Consider the following 16,968-nt stretch of genomic DNA (forward strand, 5'->3'; position numbering starts at 1 on the left):
GTCACATGTCTGAAGCATGTGACCTGGATGCTGCAGGTCACATGCAGCATCCAGGTCAACTCTGTGATGTTTGTTTGAAAGGAAAAAAACTCAAATATTATTGAGATCTGTTGAGATTTGATTTAGAGCTAACAGCAGAGAGATTTTCCTTTTTACCAAATATTTGTTTCACAGAAGTCATTGTTAAAATGTGTTTGTATGTACATGCTCTACATTATCAAAATATTTCTCACCTATTGTAATGATCAGACTCAGGTGATCCAATCCCTTTCATGGTACAGGTGCATAAAGTGAAGCACCCAGGCAGACCAGAACCAGATTAGTTGTAAAAGATGTTTAGGTTCTGCAACAGGAAACCAGGATTATTACAGTACGTTGGTATTTTTATACAGCTGCAAAGTGACTTGATTCTTAGCAGGGATCAGATTCAGTGAAACACTTTTTGCTCCTTTGGGAGGCATCACAATGTTTTCCTCTGTTGTTTTAAATTTCTAACATATTTTCTTTGTATGTTTTTAAATGAATGATTAATAACATCTCTTTGTTCAGGTACATGTATGATGATACAAGCAAAATAATGACTTTGTGGTTTTAATTAAAGTTATGTGTCTTCTTCCATCTCGTCTCTAGAGTGACTTTGTATATTTTCACTTCTTTCCATGGAAACATGAATCTTTTTTTAACAAGACTCAGTTATTAATATTTTCAAGTAAAAAAAATCACCATATTCCTCTAAAGTCATTCAGTGTTAAATTTTAAAACTTAATCATAACCTACAATCTGATACATTAGATTGTTTTATAAACTAAAAAGATCATACTCGTAAATTTTCATTCGATGTTCCAATATGGATCTTTTGTAATTATAAATATCTTTTGATAACTGACTCCAAGCTCACATTTCTAAAGGTTTTTCCATTAGTCAGAATGATGTAATGTTATAAAAATAAATGCTCTTCTTCAGTTATCTGCAGAAAATGCTCATAAACAGAAATGAAAGGCTTGGAAACCTCCATGTGTTTGTGTAATTAAGTTAATACTGTGTTTCACTGAAATATATATGAACCTTTTATTAATGCTGTAAAATATTTAATTTAGTTGTATGTTCAGAGGAAACTCGAAGCGGAACTAAAAATCCTTTACAGTTTCTTCCGTGCAGTCAACGTGAAACACAGGAACCATCTCAGAGCGCACGAGGGAGCATTAGCTGTTCCTTTGTTAGAGGACGGTTTGAAAACAGGTTTGGTGTTTTCAGTGAAAATGTCTTCAGTTCAGCCTCAGAGAGTTTATCAAGCAGCAGGAAACTCCTGCTGAAGAAACATTCACAGAGTGGAAAGAACGAAGTGATGGAGGAGAGATGGACGATCAGCGCAGACTGATGGATTTTACCCGGATACCCAAGATCATCTTGCACCGGATAGGTACGAAACAGCTTCACGGTTTACTGATTAGTCAGGTTAAAGAGAGTTTTTACAGATAAATAATCGTTGTGTTTGTAAACGTATTTAAAGTAAATTAAGTAAAAATAGAAAATCCCTGGAGAAATGTAACCGGGGCCTGCTAAAGTGTGGCCCAAGTTTGGACCCAGCGCTCTGATGCTAACAATTAGCATCAGTGCTAAGCTAAACTGAATTATAGTCAATAGCCTGTGGAAAGTCACAAGCATGTTGACTAACATGGACTTCCTCCATTCAGTTTGTTAAAATTAGTGTATAATCTAAAATGAGCCAAAATGCTAATGTTAGCCTAAATGCTGCTAGTAGCATGTGGGGCATCATTACAATGTGGTCTTACATTGACTTCCTGCATTCAGGGTCCTAAACATGGCTAATAAGTAATAAAAATAGCTAGAAGCTTATTGCAGGAAAAGGCTGATGCTTGTGCAGCAAAGCAGAGCCCTAACCTGAGAGCAAAAGATCATGCAGGCTAATATTATTGCACTGTCTCTGAGTCGCCCTGCGACAGACTGAATAGAATAGAATTCAACTTTATTGTCATTGTACTGTCACATGTACAAAGCAACGAAATGTAGTTTGCATCTATCCAGAAGTGCTATACAGGATATGAATATTTATAAACAGGTGTACAAAGATATAAACAGAGAATATTGACGTGCTATAAATGTTTTATACAAATATAAATATGACAGCTATGTACATATAATACAGATTACCAGGATTATACAGAATATACAGGAATATGAAAAATGGATTGTGTATATATATATTAGTTGTCTTATAATACAGGATAAATAATGGAAAATTAGATTTACAGATTATATAAAGACTGTATACAGATCGTGTATGTGAGGGGACCAGTCTGGGGATGGGGGGGTACAGTCCTTATAGTTTGTGTCAGGAGGCGTTCAGGAGCGTGACAGCTGTGGGGACGAAGCTGTTCCGGTGCCTGGTGGTTCTGGTCCGTAGGCGTCTGTATCGCCTCCCAGAGGGCAGGAGAGAGAAGAGTGTGTGTGCAGGGTGAGTGAAGTCCTTGGTGATTTTCCAGGCCCTTTTTAGACACCGCTTTCTGTAGATGTCATTGATGGCAGGGAGCGATGCCCCGGCGATGTGCTGGGCAGTTTTCACCACCCTCTGCAGAGCCTTCCTGTCGGAGACAGAGCAGCTCCCGTACCAAACTGTGATGCAGATGGTGAGGATGGTCTCAATGGTGCAGCGGTAAAAGTTGGTGAGGATATCTGAGGACAGTTCTTCCTCAAGGTCCTCATGAAGAAGAGGCGCTGGTGCGCCTTCTTGATGAATTTGGAGCAGTTGGTCGTCCAGATCAGGTCCTCGGAGATGTGGACTCCCAGGAACTTAAAGCTGTTCACACACTCCACCGCTATTCCCTTGATGTGGATGGGTGGGTGCAGGTCAGCGTTCCTCCTGAAGTCCACGATGAGCTCCTGGGTCTTCTCGTTGTTCAGCTGCAGGTAGTTCTTGTCGCACCACTCAGCCAGACGGTCCACCTCCTCCCTGTAGGCGGCCTCATCGTTGTCTGTGATGAGGCCGATCACCGTGATGTCATCTGCAAACTTGATGATGGCATTAGAGCCATGGACAGGTCTGCAATCGTGGGTGAAGAGAGAGTAGAGGAAGGGACTCATCACACAGCCTTGTGCACTCCGGTGTTTATGATGATGGTGGATGAGAAGTGATTGTCCAGCCGGACGTGTTGGGGTCGACTGGTCAGGAAGTCGAGCAACCAGTTGCACATGAGTGAACTGATGCCGAGGTCTGTGAGTTTGGCAATGAGTGTTGATGGAATGACAGTGTTAAATGCTGAACTAAAGTCTAAGAACAGCATTCTGGCATAAGTGTTCTTGTTGTCCAGGTGAGAAAGGACAGAGTGCAGGGTGACCCCAGAACCTCCTGACCCCATTAGGGTCAAGGTTGTTAGTAAATGGTTAGATGTCACTGGTCTTTTTTGGATACTAATTTCAATTTAAAATTTCTAATAAATACAGCGATGGTGGCGATCCAAACTTACAGGGTTTAAATGTTCATTTTCTTTTTTAATGTGCATTAGAAAACAAGCTGCTCTACGCATTTAAATGTTTTCATCTTAGAATTATGTATAAGAACAGGACTAAAGCAAACTGCTGTTTAAACTTTTTTTGTCGTGGAGCCACTTGGTTTAATTATCGCCATCTTGTTTTCTCGCCTGGAGATCCATAGTAGCAGTCCCTCAGACCAAAGAAAAACACGGAGAGCCTCGACGGATGCAGTATGTTCACTTTTACTTGGTTCAAATCAGTTTTGAGTCACCGTGAAAACTAAAGAAAAAACCCATAAAACATGAATATATTACATAAACCAAATAAAGCTCCAAAAGAGCAACTGGCTCCGCCGTCCGAGGGCTGCAAAGTCCACAGCGGTAAAGGCTGTCGTGCTATGCTACTGAAAATATGAGCACCTGTTCAAGCACAAAATGAAGATGCTCCTTTCTTCTCCTGTCCATGGGCATTTCGGCCCAAGTGCTGACTGACAGGAGACTCACACCAACTCAACAAATATCTGAACTACAGTGCCCCTACTGGGTACTATGGGTAACAATCCCCAACCAGAACATGGGCATTTACATATAGTATGTTTTGACTGATTTGTTGATCCCTTCCAGTCAGAAAGTCTAAAGTTTAAGTTAATTACAAATTTATAAATTTGTAATTTTAGTTTTTGGATCTCTTGAAAAGTCTTGAAGTGATGAAAATGAAGGACTCATTCTTTTACTTACATTTAAAAGTTTTTGTTTTGTATTTTTGTCCAGATCTGCCACAGTGCTGGGTGTGTCAAGAGGAGGAGGATCTAAATAAATTCAGCATCCAGGAGAGGAAGTCCACTTCAGATAAAGAAGAACCAGAACCTCTACAGATAAAACAGGAGCAAGAGGAACCAGAACCTCTGCAGATAAAACAGGAGCAAGAGGAACCAGAACCTCTGCAGATAAAACAGGAGCAAGAGGATCCAGAAACATCAAGAGTTGAAAGAGGAAGAGAAGCAACTCTGCATCAGTCAGGATGAAGAGCATCTGGTGCTGAAACTGGAGACTGATGACATTTTGATGAATCCTCTAAATGTGCAAAGAATCTACAATGAAACAGAACCACAGAGGAACCAACTCAGCTCTCATGGCTCTGCTGAGGATGAGAACCAGGATCAGGAAGGAAGCAATTCTGAAGATCCAGGAGAACAGAAAGACGAAGAACAAAACACAACAAAAGATGCCAGAAAGGTAAAACTGATTGTTCAAACCAAAAAAGGCTCTTGAAAAATCACAGAGTCCAAAAGTTATATTCTTGTAAAGTTTATGATAAAACCTTCTCTCTAATCGGTTGCTTGATCACACAAGAAGTCTTTCACATTTTCAACATGTGGAAAAAGTTTCAGTGAAAAGAATAGTTTGATTTATCACATGAAGATTCTCACAGGTGAAAAGGATTTCTCTGGTGAAAACCTGCTTGTATTAAATCAGCAACATAACATCATGACATAGAAGAGAGATAGTCATAAAATTAGTCAACAGCTGTATGACATTCTGACTTGGCGGTTAACCAGTCAGACCATCATCAAGGAACAGGAGGCAGGTTTCATAGTGGACTGCAGTCAATTACACTGTGAAACCATGACAATGCATTTATATCAATCCATCATCAATAAATCTATTTATTGACTTTCTCTTGTATCTTGTCACAGATGCTGAGCTGACAGCACCTCTTAATGCGCATTTGTACTCAATGCATGTCAGCTATTCTGACAGAATAACGGCTCAAATTTATGTTAAAGGTCAGTGTTAGCCCCGCCCACAGCCCCGCCCTCCACTTTGATTGGGGAATTATTTTATGGTGACACTGCAGGAACTGGAACCAGGCGATGATAATAATGAACAGAGCAATCAAAAGCATATTTAATAATTGTCTTGACTGGCTGCTAAGTTTCTATTTTAATAATGTAATGACATATTTAATAATTGTGTATTAAATAAACCCTTTAAATAATTATATCATTTTCACCTTTCATATTTAATCTTCCAAATTGTCCAATATTCATGTCAAATATTTTCAATAGGACCATTTTGCCATTATTTTCTGCATGTGTGCGATTAACAACAATCACCCACTGTTATCAGTTCTGCTGTGAATCACAGGAAAGTAAAGGCTGAGATTTATTTGTTCTTTTGAAAGTTTGTGTTGAGTGTGTGAATGGAGCAATGTCTGACTATCAGTGGGTGAGATTAAAATACCATTAAGTGTTTCGCGTCAGGCATTTTGTCATTCTTTAACGTGATATATATTCTGTAGCTACTTGGAGGAAGAAAACTTTTTCTAACTAGGCCTGTCACAATAACAGATTTTGCTGGGCGATATATTGTCTCAAAAATTATTGCGATAAATGAGAATATTGTTTGAAGACCTTTTTACATTGATTTAATGGAAATTACGTAATAATACATGCAATTTCCTGCCAAAGATAGATACACTTTACTTTCAAAATAACAAAATAAATAAAACAACCAAAACCAAAAATAAAATAGATTATTAGTCTCCATTAACAATAAATGTACTTGAATAAAAACTAAAACTATTTATATCCTTAGATTTAAATAGAGAAGAATCCGACTGCCTGATGCAATAGTTCAAACTACATAATTTTTTTTTTTTATCCCGAACGACAATCTTAGAACGTTCTTCGTTCTGAGATTGTCCCTTGTGTGTTACGGTAGATCGTTGTGCCGCTCCGATCTAAATCAAGGATTTATCCAGACTGGGAGCGTGACGCAGCCTGTTGAATGTGACCGGCAGCCAATCAGAAAGCGCGGATTCTCCTCGTGCTTTCTGAGGGAAAACACGGAGGGAATCCCGAACAGCTGACACGATGCAACCCGAAGTCCAGTAAACATCGGAAACAACATGAATGTTTATTCAACAGTTCGTGTAAAGTAAATATAAATAACTAGGGGAGGAGTTGGAGCGAAATTTCTACCAGAAAACCCGGTAACTTTTCAGCTGTTCTTCGTTAACGTGACATAAATAGGTTCTAATGATTTTTATTCAGTCAGACTGACACTGGCTAAATGCATTGCAGGTAGATTGTAGTAAGGAATTGATTAATGCCTGGTTTCAATATTAGTGAACTGGACTTATTATTTTGTGTCCATTGTTGGACACAACACGGTTTCAACCGAACCGTTATACCGAGAATGTCTGTCGGCTAATGTGACTCTCAGGTTTCGACAATCCGCGACATCAGATCGTGAAGCGCAAGCTGAGCATTACACTAAGGAAATAAGGAAGGGAGGGTCAGTGGAGAGCACCGGAGTTTAGCCTTTTTTCATTCAGTGTCATCAACAGGAAGAGAAAAAGGCAGGAAGAAACGATATAAACAATAATTGAAATGAGGTCGATAGTTTTAACTTATTGTTCGATTAATTGACTTATCGTTTATCGGGACAGGCCTATTTCTAACTAGTCAGGAAGCCTCTGGATTAAGCTATCGCCATCTTGTTTGCTGACCTGGAGATCCAGAAAATCATATTTTGACTCGCATCTAGTTCTATTCTGGTCAGAAGAACCTCATTGGTTGAAATAATGTTCATTTTTGTAAGACTATAATTATAGAATAACCCAAGAACATCCTGTTTTGATACAGTGAGGTTAAAGTGAAGAATTTCTTGTTTGATTGATATTGTTTGTTTTTTCCTTTTGTCCAGATCTCTCACAATGCAGTGAAGAGGAGGAGATTCTCAATGAAACAGAACCACAGAGGAACCAACTCATCTCTCATGGCTCTGAAATAACTGAGAACCAGGATCAGGAAGGAAGCAATTCTGAAATCCAGGAAAAAAGAGAAAGGAAAAACAGAAACAAAACGAGAGATATGATAAAACCAAACAGCAGAAAGACAGAACTGACAATGAAAAACAAAAAAGCAAAAGAAAGCTCAGCAAGGGCAAAAATTATATTCTTGTAAAATTTGTGATAAAACCTTTTCTCTAAACGGTAACTTGATGAGCCACATGAGAACTCACACAGGAGTAAAACCTTTCACTTGTTCAACCTGTGGAAAAAGTTACAGACAAAAGGACGGTTTAATGTATCACATGAGAACACACACAGGTCAGAAACCTTTCTCTTGTGGAACCTGTGGAAAAATTTTCTTCATAAAAGGTTCTTTAAATGCTCATATGAAAATTCACACAGGTGAGAAGCCTTTCACCTGTGGGACTTGTGGAAAGAGTTATCGTTACAGACGGAGTTTATATAATCACATGAGAATTCACACAGGTGAGAAGCCTTTCTCATGTGGAACCTGTGGAAAAAGCTTCTGTCAAAAAAATCAATTAAATGTTCATGACAATTCAATTCACACAGGTGAGAAGCCTTTCTCCTGTGGAACCTGTGGAAAGTGTTTCAGTTACAAAGGGACTTATATAATCACATGAGAATTCACACAGGTGAGAAGCCTTTCTCCTGTGGAACTTGTGGAAAGTGTTACAGTTACAAAGGGACTTTATATAATCACATGAGAATTCACACAGGTGAGAAGCCTTTCACCTGTGGGACTTGTGGAAAGTGTTACAGTTACAAAGCGACTTTATGTAATCACATGAGAATTCACACAGGTGAGAAGCCTTTCTCATGTGGATCCTGTGGAAAAGTTTCTCTTGCAAAGGTCATTTAAATGTTCACATGAGAATTCACACAGGTGACAAGCCTTTCTCCTGTGGAACTTGTGGAAAGTGTTTCAATTACAAAGCGACTTTATGTAATCACATGAGAATTCACACAGGTGAGAAGCCTTTCTCATGTGGAACCTGTGGAAAAAGTTTCTCTTGCAAAGGTCATTTAAATGTTCACATTAGAATTCACACAGGTGAGAGCCTTTCTCATGTGTGAACTGTGGAAAAAGTTTCTCTGAAAAACGTAAATTAAATTCTCATATGAAAATTCACTCAGGTGAGAAGCCTTTACTTTGTGGGACCTGTGGAAAACGTTTCACCACTAAAGGCAGTTTAAATGTTCATATGAGAATTCACACAGGTGAAACAACTTTCTCATGTGGGACCTGTGGAAAAAGTTTCAGAATAAAAAAACAATTACTTCAACACATAAAGATTCATATGAGTGCCAAACAGTGACATGTGGTTAGGTTCATAGCTGGTGAGGCAATGCCTCATGACGTATAAATTTAGACACCATGCATGTTATTGTTTACAAAGAGAAATTTTGTGCATTCATGCAACGCTGGAGGGCAAAAAGACCATTCTTTTACATGTCATTCCTGGCTGTGTTAACTCATTGAAACTTAGAAATGTAGGTATTATGGGTTGTTGTTATGTTGCTGTACAATGTTTTAAGATGTTGTTCAATGTTCCCCTTTTTAACGTTAAGCCCCTACCCCTTCAACTGTCTCTGTACGGCCCTGTTCATATGTAAGGCAACGCGTATTGTTTTTACATCCTAGCTTGGTAATCCCCAGAGTGCTAATGTTGTTAGCATCTAACTTAGTGCTGAGTCCTGGACATATAATGTGTTTATTCAGTGGGACCTTCATGCTAACAATTATAATCTATCCAGCCGTTCAGTCTTTTCCTGACCCCCATCTGAATTTCTTGCAGCATCCAGGTCACATGAATGAAGCATGTGACCTGGATGCTGCAGGTCACATGCAGCATCCAGGTCAACTCTGTGATGTTTGTTTGAAAGGAAAAAAACTCAAATATTATTGAGATCTGTTCAGATTTTGATTTGGAGCTAACAGCAGAGAGATTTTCCTTTTTACCAAATATTTGTTTCACAGAAGTCATTGTTAAAATGTGTTTGTATGTACATGCTCTACATTATCAAAATATTTTCTCACCCATTGTAATGATCAGACTCAGGTGATCCAATCCCTTTCATGGTACAGGTGCATAAAGTGAAGCACCCAGGCAGACCAGAACCAGATTAGTTGTAAAAGATGTTTAGGTTCTGCAACAGGAAACCAGGATTATTACAGTACGTTGGTATTTTTATACAGCTGCAAAGTGACTTGATTCTTAGCAGGGATCAGATTCAGTGAAACACTTTTTGCTCCTTTGGGAGGCATCACAATGTTTTCCTCTGTTGTTTTAAATTTCTAACATATTTTCTCTGTATGTTTTTAAGTGAGTGATTAATAACATCTCTTTGTTCAGGTACATGTATGATGATACAAGCAAAAATAATGACTTTGTGGTTTTAATTAAAGTTATGTGTCTTCTTCCATCTCGTCTCTAGAGTGACTTTGTATATTTTCACTTCTTTCCATGGAAACATGAATCTTTTTTCACAAGACTCAGTTATTAATATTTTCAAGTAAAAATATATTCACCATATTCCTTTAAAACAGTGATTCTCAAACATTTTTCAGTGATGTACCCCCTTAAAAATATATTTTTAGTCAAGTACCCCCTGACACGGGCAAAACATTTTTGGAAGAAAAAAAAACAGTGCTGTAAAATCACTGTCTGATTAATTAAAGCCAAACACCTTATATCAGTGAACCTGACAAATACATCCATATTGCAAACATTGCATCGAGAAACAGAACATAGTGAGCACCAGGAAGGCGTAAAACCAGTCAAAACTGAAATATGCAAACACTGCTAATTTATATTGGTCTCTGTAATGGTACAAAATTAAATATATACATAAATAACTAAAAAGTGTTCACAGAAATAAATCTATAACTTAATTATAAATAAATTATATTTTGTTTACAAAATAAATTAACTTTATAAATAAAGATTTGCTGACAAAAAAAACAATAAACATTACCTCTTTTAGGATATAAAAAAGAAGATTGCACTTTAATCACTTTGCATTGAACATTTGATTCGGTTTGAACAGTAAGTAACGGTGTCAATAGACAGTTTTTGATGTATCCGCTGATTTTTTTGTCCAGCATAGTTTCAACAGCAGCGGGGAGCAGCAGGTCTTCCGCTATGGTGAACGATTTATTGGCTTTAGCAACGAGCAAAGACACCGCGTGTCTTTAGTCGTTGCTTTGGCTGATGCAGTGGAGGCTTTTCGCATCGTGGCTTTGAATGACTTGAACTCAGAAAGTTTTCTCCTGAAGAACTCCGGTGTCTTACCAACATGGCGTCCATGTTTTGTGGTGAGATGCCGCTGGAGGTGTGCCGCCGGCTGCATGCTAGCCGGCTGCATGCTAGCCGGCTGCATGCTAGCCGGCTGCATGCTAACCGGCTGCATGCTAGCCGGCTGCATGCTAGCCGGTTGCATGCTAGCCGGCTGCATGCTAGCCGGCTGCATGCTAGCGTTGGCTAATTTCGTGGACGTAAATCCCATTAAAACATACTTTTTCATGTACGTTCTGTACTTCTTCGGCTCTGGTTTTGTCTTCTTTTTCACTTTATCTGAACTTTCAGCAGCATTGCTGCTACGCTTTAGCCAGTCTCCATAGTTACAGTGTAGTCATGGTAACAGTGCGCCAGGTCCATTTTATTTTAAAGGATATTGAAACTAAATGCTGAATATAACATTCAGTGCATGAACACACCTTTATATTTTATCAAACTTCTTACAAAATAATTTTTCTCAAGACTTATTATGAGGAGCCGAATGATTTTTTTTAAAGATATTTTGAAAAGATTCACGTAACCCCTGCAGTACCTCCACGTACCCCAAGGGGTACGCGTACCCCCATTTGAGAACCACTGCTCTAATATATATGTAGTCATTTAGTGTAAAACTTTAAAACTGAATCATAACCTACAATCTGATATAACATTAGATTGTTTTACAAACTAAAAATCATACTCATAATATTTCATTCGATGTTCCAATATGGATCTTTTGTAAGAATAAATTTCTTTTGATAACGGACTCACATTTCTAAAGTTTTTTCCATTAGTCAGAATGATGTAATGTTCTAAAAATAAATGCTCTTCTTCAATTATCTGCAGAAAATGCTCATAAACAGAAATGAAAGGCTTGGAAACCTCCATGTGTTTGTGTAATTAATTTAATACTGTGTTTCACTGAAATATATATGAACCTTTTATTAATGCTGTAAAATATTTAATTTAGTTGTATGTTCAGAGGAAACTCGAAGCGGAACTAAAAATCCTTTACAGTTTCTTCCGTGCAGTCAACGTGAAACACAGGAACCATCTCAGAGCGCACGAGGGAGCATTAGCTGTTCCTTTGTTAGAGGACAGTTTGACTGTTTTCAGTAAATATTTCCGTGTTTTCAGTGAAAATATCTTCAGTTCAGCCTCAGAGAGTTTATCAAGCAGCAGGAAACTCCTGCTGAAGAAACATTCACAGAGTGGAAGAAATCAACGTTAAGATGGAGGAAGAGATGGACGATCAGCGCAGACTGATGGATTTTACCCGGATACCCAAGATCATCTTGCACCGGATAGGTACGAAACAGCTTCACGGTTTACTGATTAGTGAGGTTAAAGAGAGTTTTTACAGATAAATAATCGTTGTGTTCGGAAACGTATTTTTAGAATCCGATTAAAATAAATAGAAACAGAAAATCCCTGGAGAAATGTAACCGGGCCTGCTAAAGTGTGGCCCCAGTTTGGACCCAGCGCTCTGATGCTAACAATTAGCATCAATGCTAAGCTAAGCTAAATTGTAGTCAATAGCCTGTGGAAAGTCACATGCATGTTGACTAACATGGACTTCCTCCATTCAGTTTGTTAAAATTAGTGTATAATCTAAAATGAGCCAAAATGCTAATGTTAGCCTAAATGCTGCTAGTAGCATGTGGGGCATCATTACAATGTGGTCTTACATTGACTTCCTGCATTCAGGGTCCTAAACATGGCTAATAAGTAATAAAAATAGCTAGAAGCTTATTGGAGGGAAAAGTCTGATGCTTGTGCAGCAAAGCAGAGCCCTAACCTGAGAGGAAAAGATCATGCAGGCTAATATTATTGCACTGTCTCTGAGTCGCCCTGCGACAGACTGAATAGAATAGAATTCAACTTTATTGTCATTGTACTGTCACATGTACAAGAAAAATTTGCGCGCGCCGCAGATGTTTCTGAATTGTAGGTGGCTGTGTGGATGCCTGTTGAAAAATGCCTCTTGTGTGACAAAACCGTTTGCAAAACATTATTATAGATCCCATTTGAAGCAAAAATGTTTAATGTTGCATTTGGAAAATTAGTTTCAAAGCAAGTTTCAACAGAGCAGCGTTCAGTGCGCTTCGAAAACACCGCATGGGAACAGAACCAGATTAATGAGTAACACACAATACCGAAGATCATGTTGCAGCGGATAGGTACGAAACAGCTTCACGGTTTACTGATAGACTGGTTAAACATCGCTGCATCTGAAACCTGTTTAAAGAATCCGCACACACACTTCTGCGTCTCCTCGTTGCTTTGCAACCCCAAAACACCTGGATCCATCAGCCAATTCCACGCAGTGCGTCTCGTCCTGGAAACTTTCATCAAGCTTCCGAAACTTCCCGATGTCGGTGATTATATGCGACGTCGCACCAGCGCCCACCATCAAACCTCTCCTCCTGATGTCGACCACTCGCGTGTCAGCGTCGCTCACCCGGACAGCAAACTCTTTGTCGCCGCCCGTCTCTTGGACTACTTTCCGTGTGTTGTCCCGTTGTTTTCTCCGTCTGCAGGTTGCGTTGATGTGACTGTTATTCTTACAGTAACTGCTTCCGCTGGCAGGTTCTGCTGATGTGGCCTTTCATCCCACATTTAAAGCATATGATCTCAGAACTTCCTGCTCCAGGATCATTTGCACCTCTTGGTGAGCATTTCGTGCCAGAATGTGTTTAGCCTTCATCACATTGTCCTCAGATACTGTGGCACGCATATTTTCAATGTCTTCAAAACTTCTGAGTTTAGTCTTAAACTCTTCAGAAGTCAATTTATCACCATCTTCGCTTTGCGTAATATAAACAGCAAATGGCTTCAATGTCCCTGGAAGTCCTTTCAGGACCATGGCGATCAGAAGTCCATCGCTCAGCTCCTCACCTGCATTCCTTAAAGCGGTGATCGCGGATCAGCTCTGATGATGAACTCGGTCACCGACTCACTGAGTGATTTCTGCAGTGAAGTCAGTTCAGTGTGCAAATTAATCACTCTGGGCTTTCCTTTGCCGGCGTAATGGGCCCGCAGGATTCCAAGAGCTGCACGTCCGTCTTCTGCCGCATCATGCATGATAAGTGATGACTCTTGTCCCTGAATGAGCTCGGCATAAAACTCAGCATTTTTCTTCGCGTCTTCCTCTTCATCGTCATCATCGGAGGAGCTTGTCAAGATTGTCTGTTTCAACCCTTGCAGTCGAAGATGTCCTCAAAACTTGGTTTCCCATAGTTTGTAATTTTTCTTGTCTCCATCAAAAAGAAGTCTTGACCAGCGGCTGTGTGCCATGTCTTTTTCTCTTCTGTTCAGTTTCCTTGTTTACTTACACAGCAGATGTTCACGGTCTGTCGATGCATTCACGTGTTTTTCTTCATTGATTCTGGCCCATAACCTGTTAACAGAATCAGTTTTCGGCACAGCGTTGAACGTGACATCAAGACTCACACGGTTTTGGCTTTCGTGTTGCTCCTTTGTTTGGAGGACACACCCTTTGTACACAAGTGTGTTAAATCAGACGGGTCACGTGATGTGACACAATGATCCAATAATGATGAAGAACAACAAATGAGAAAACAAAAACATTCATAATGTCAACAGTAAGTTTCCATTTTAATAATGTAATTGCATATTTCATAAAGTTTGCAGTAAATAAGACTTAATTTATATTATTTTACATTTTCACCTTTCATATTTAATCTTCCAAATTGTCCAATATTCATGTCAAATATTTTCAATAGGACCATTTTGCCATTATTTTCTGCATGTCCGCGATTAACAACAATCACCCACTGTTATCAGTTCTGCTGTGAATCACAGGAAAGTAAAGGCTCAGATTTATTTGTGCTTTTCAAAGTTTTTGTTGAGTGTGTGAATGGAGCAATGTCTGACTATCAGTGGGTGAGATTAAAAACACTGTAGTGTTTTGCTTTAGGTATTTTATGTCACTCTTTCATGTTGATATATATCTTGTAGCTACATGGAGGAAGAAAACTTTTTCTGACATTGGTCTGGAAACCACTAGATTAAGTTATCGCCATCTATTTTGCTCACCTGGAGGTCCTTAATGTCATATTTTCACTCACATCCAGTTCTATTCTGGTCAAAAGAACCTCATTGGTTGAGATAATATTCATTCTTGTCAGATTATAATTTTAGAATAACCCAAAAAAAATCCTGTTATGATACTTTGAGGTTAAAGTGAAGAATTTCTTGTTTGATTGACATTTAAAAGCTTTTGTTTTGTCTTTTTGTCCAGATCTCTCACAATGCAGTGAAGAGGAGGAGATTCTCAATGAAACAGAAGCACAGAGGAACCAACTCATCTCTCATGGCTCTGCAGAAACTGAGAACCAGGATCAGGAAGGAAGCAATTCTGAAGACCCAGGAAAAAGGAGAAAGGAAGAACAGAAACAAAACGAGAGATATGAGAAAACCAAACAGCAGAAAGACAGAACTGACAATGAAAATGCTCATCGAGGGCAAAAATTATATTCTTGTAAAATTTGTGATAAAACCTTTTCTCTAAACGGTAACTTGAAGAGACACATGAGAACTCACACAGGAGTAAAACCTTTCACTTGTTCAGCCTGTGAGAAAAGTTACAGACAAAAACATGGTTTAATCTGTCATATGAGAATTCACACAGGTGAGAGGCCTTTCACTTGTGGGACCTGTGGAAAAAGTTTCTCAGGAAAACGTATTTTAAATGTTCACATGGGAATTCACACAGGTGAGAAGCCTTTCACTTGTGGGAGCTGTGGAAAGATTTTCTCTGAAAAACGTAGTTTAAATGTTCACATGAGAATTCACACAGGTGAGAAGCCTTTCTCTTGTGGGTCTTGTGGAAAGAGTTTCACCCATAAAGCCGGGTTAAGTTATCACATGAGAATTCACACGGGCGAGAAGCCTTTCTCTTGTGGGACCTGTGGAAAGAGTTTCTCTCAAAAACGGAACTTAAATGTTCACATGAGAATTCACACAGGCGAGAAGCCTTTCACTTGTGGGACCTGTGGAAAGAGTTTCTCAGAAAAACGTATTTTAAATGTTCACATGGGAATTCACACAGGTGAGAAGCCTTTCACTTGTGGGAGCTGTGGAAAGATTTTCTCTGAAAAACGTAGTTTAAATGTTCACATGAGAATTCACACAGGCGAGAAGCCTTTCTCTTGTGGGACCTGTGGAAAGAGTTTCTCTCAAAAAGGTCAGTTAAATGTTCACATGAGAATTCACACAGGCGAGAAGCCTTTCTGTTGTGGGACCTGTGGAAAGAGTTTCTCTGAAAAACGTAGTTTAAATGTTCACATGAGAATTCACACAGGCGAGAAGCCTTTTTCTTGTGGGAGCTGTGGAAAGAGTTTCCATGAAAGACAGACTTTAACTAAGCACATGCAAAGACACACTGGTGAGAAGCCGTTCTGTTGTGGGACCTGTGGAAAGAGTTTCTCTGAAAAACGTAGTTTAAAAGTTCACATGAGAAATCACACAGGCGAGAAGCCTTTCTCTTGTGGGAGCTGTGGAAAGAGTTTCTCTGAAAAACGTTTTTTAAATGTTCACATGAGATTTCATACGGTGAGAAGCCTTTCTCTTGTGGGACCTGTGGAAAGAGTTTCTCTCAAAAACTTAGTTTAAATGTTCACATGAGAATTCACACTGGTGAGAAGCCTTTCTCTTGTGGGACATGTGGAAAGAGTTTCTCTCAAAAAGGTAATTTAAAAGTTCACATGAGGTCACACTGGTGAGAAGCCTTTTTCTTGTGGAACCCGTGGAAAGACTTACAATGACAGAAGAAATTTAACTCGTCACATAAAGACTTTCTTATACTAGAAACTTTTGGAAGGAAACATCCGATTTGTTTTTTGTGTCCAATGGAAAATCTGGTTGGATAATGTAAACAGCAAGTAGAAAAACAAATTCTTGCAGGCTGCTAGTGATTCACTGTGACTGTTTGTTTCATTGTCCAGCCATGATAAACCTGAGGTCTGATTTCTGCTATCAGCTTGTTTTTCTTAATCCAGTTTTTTGTTTTAGTTCTCAGTCGTATTTGTGCTTAAGATCCCCATTAGATAGTGAAGTTAAAGAGGGGATCACATTCAGACAGGATTCATTTCTGCGGGTTTTTGTTTTGTTCTGTAGCATGTAGAATAATTTAGTTTAGCTTTTACATTTTTGTGTCTGACTGATTTTAAAATACTTTAGAAATGAAAGCAGTGAAATCTTGTTCTTTTATTAATAAAACAAATGTTTGTTTGAAAAAAAATCTAAAAAATAATTTTGATCTAGTCAGATTTTGATTTAGTTAACCACAAACAGATTTATAATTTTCCCTTTTTTGTCATTGTTTTACTTTGGTATGAGAAGCAAAGTTTAT

General features: G+C 38.8%; 1 protein-coding gene and 1 pseudogene across 1 annotated transcript; both read left to right on the plus strand.

Annotated features, from left to right (window-relative positions):
• Positions 1–7,295: 7,295 nt before the first annotated feature.
• On the plus strand, positions 7,296–8,287 carry LOC129351451 (gastrula zinc finger protein XlCGF57.1-like; annotated as a pseudogene).
• A 3,469-nt stretch (positions 8,288–11,756) lies between these two features.
• Positions 11,757–16,328, plus strand: LOC129351443 (gastrula zinc finger protein XlCGF57.1-like). The gene is made up of 2 exons (XM_055020301.1): positions 11,757–11,900; positions 14,857–16,328. Exons 1-2 carry the CDS (start codon positions 11,825–11,827, stop codon positions 16,227–16,229), a joined length of 1,449 nt encoding a protein of 482 aa, XP_054876276.1. The 5' UTR covers positions 11,757–11,824; the 3' UTR covers positions 16,230–16,328.
• The last annotated feature ends 640 nt before the right edge of the window (positions 16,329–16,968 follow it).

Source organism: Poeciliopsis prolifica, unplaced genomic scaffold (assembly GCF_027474105.1).
Source record: "Poeciliopsis prolifica strain line A6 unplaced genomic scaffold, Auburn_PproV2 SCAFFOLD066, whole genome shotgun sequence".
Taxonomy (NCBI): Eukaryota; Metazoa; Chordata; class Actinopteri; order Cyprinodontiformes; family Poeciliidae; genus Poeciliopsis; species Poeciliopsis prolifica.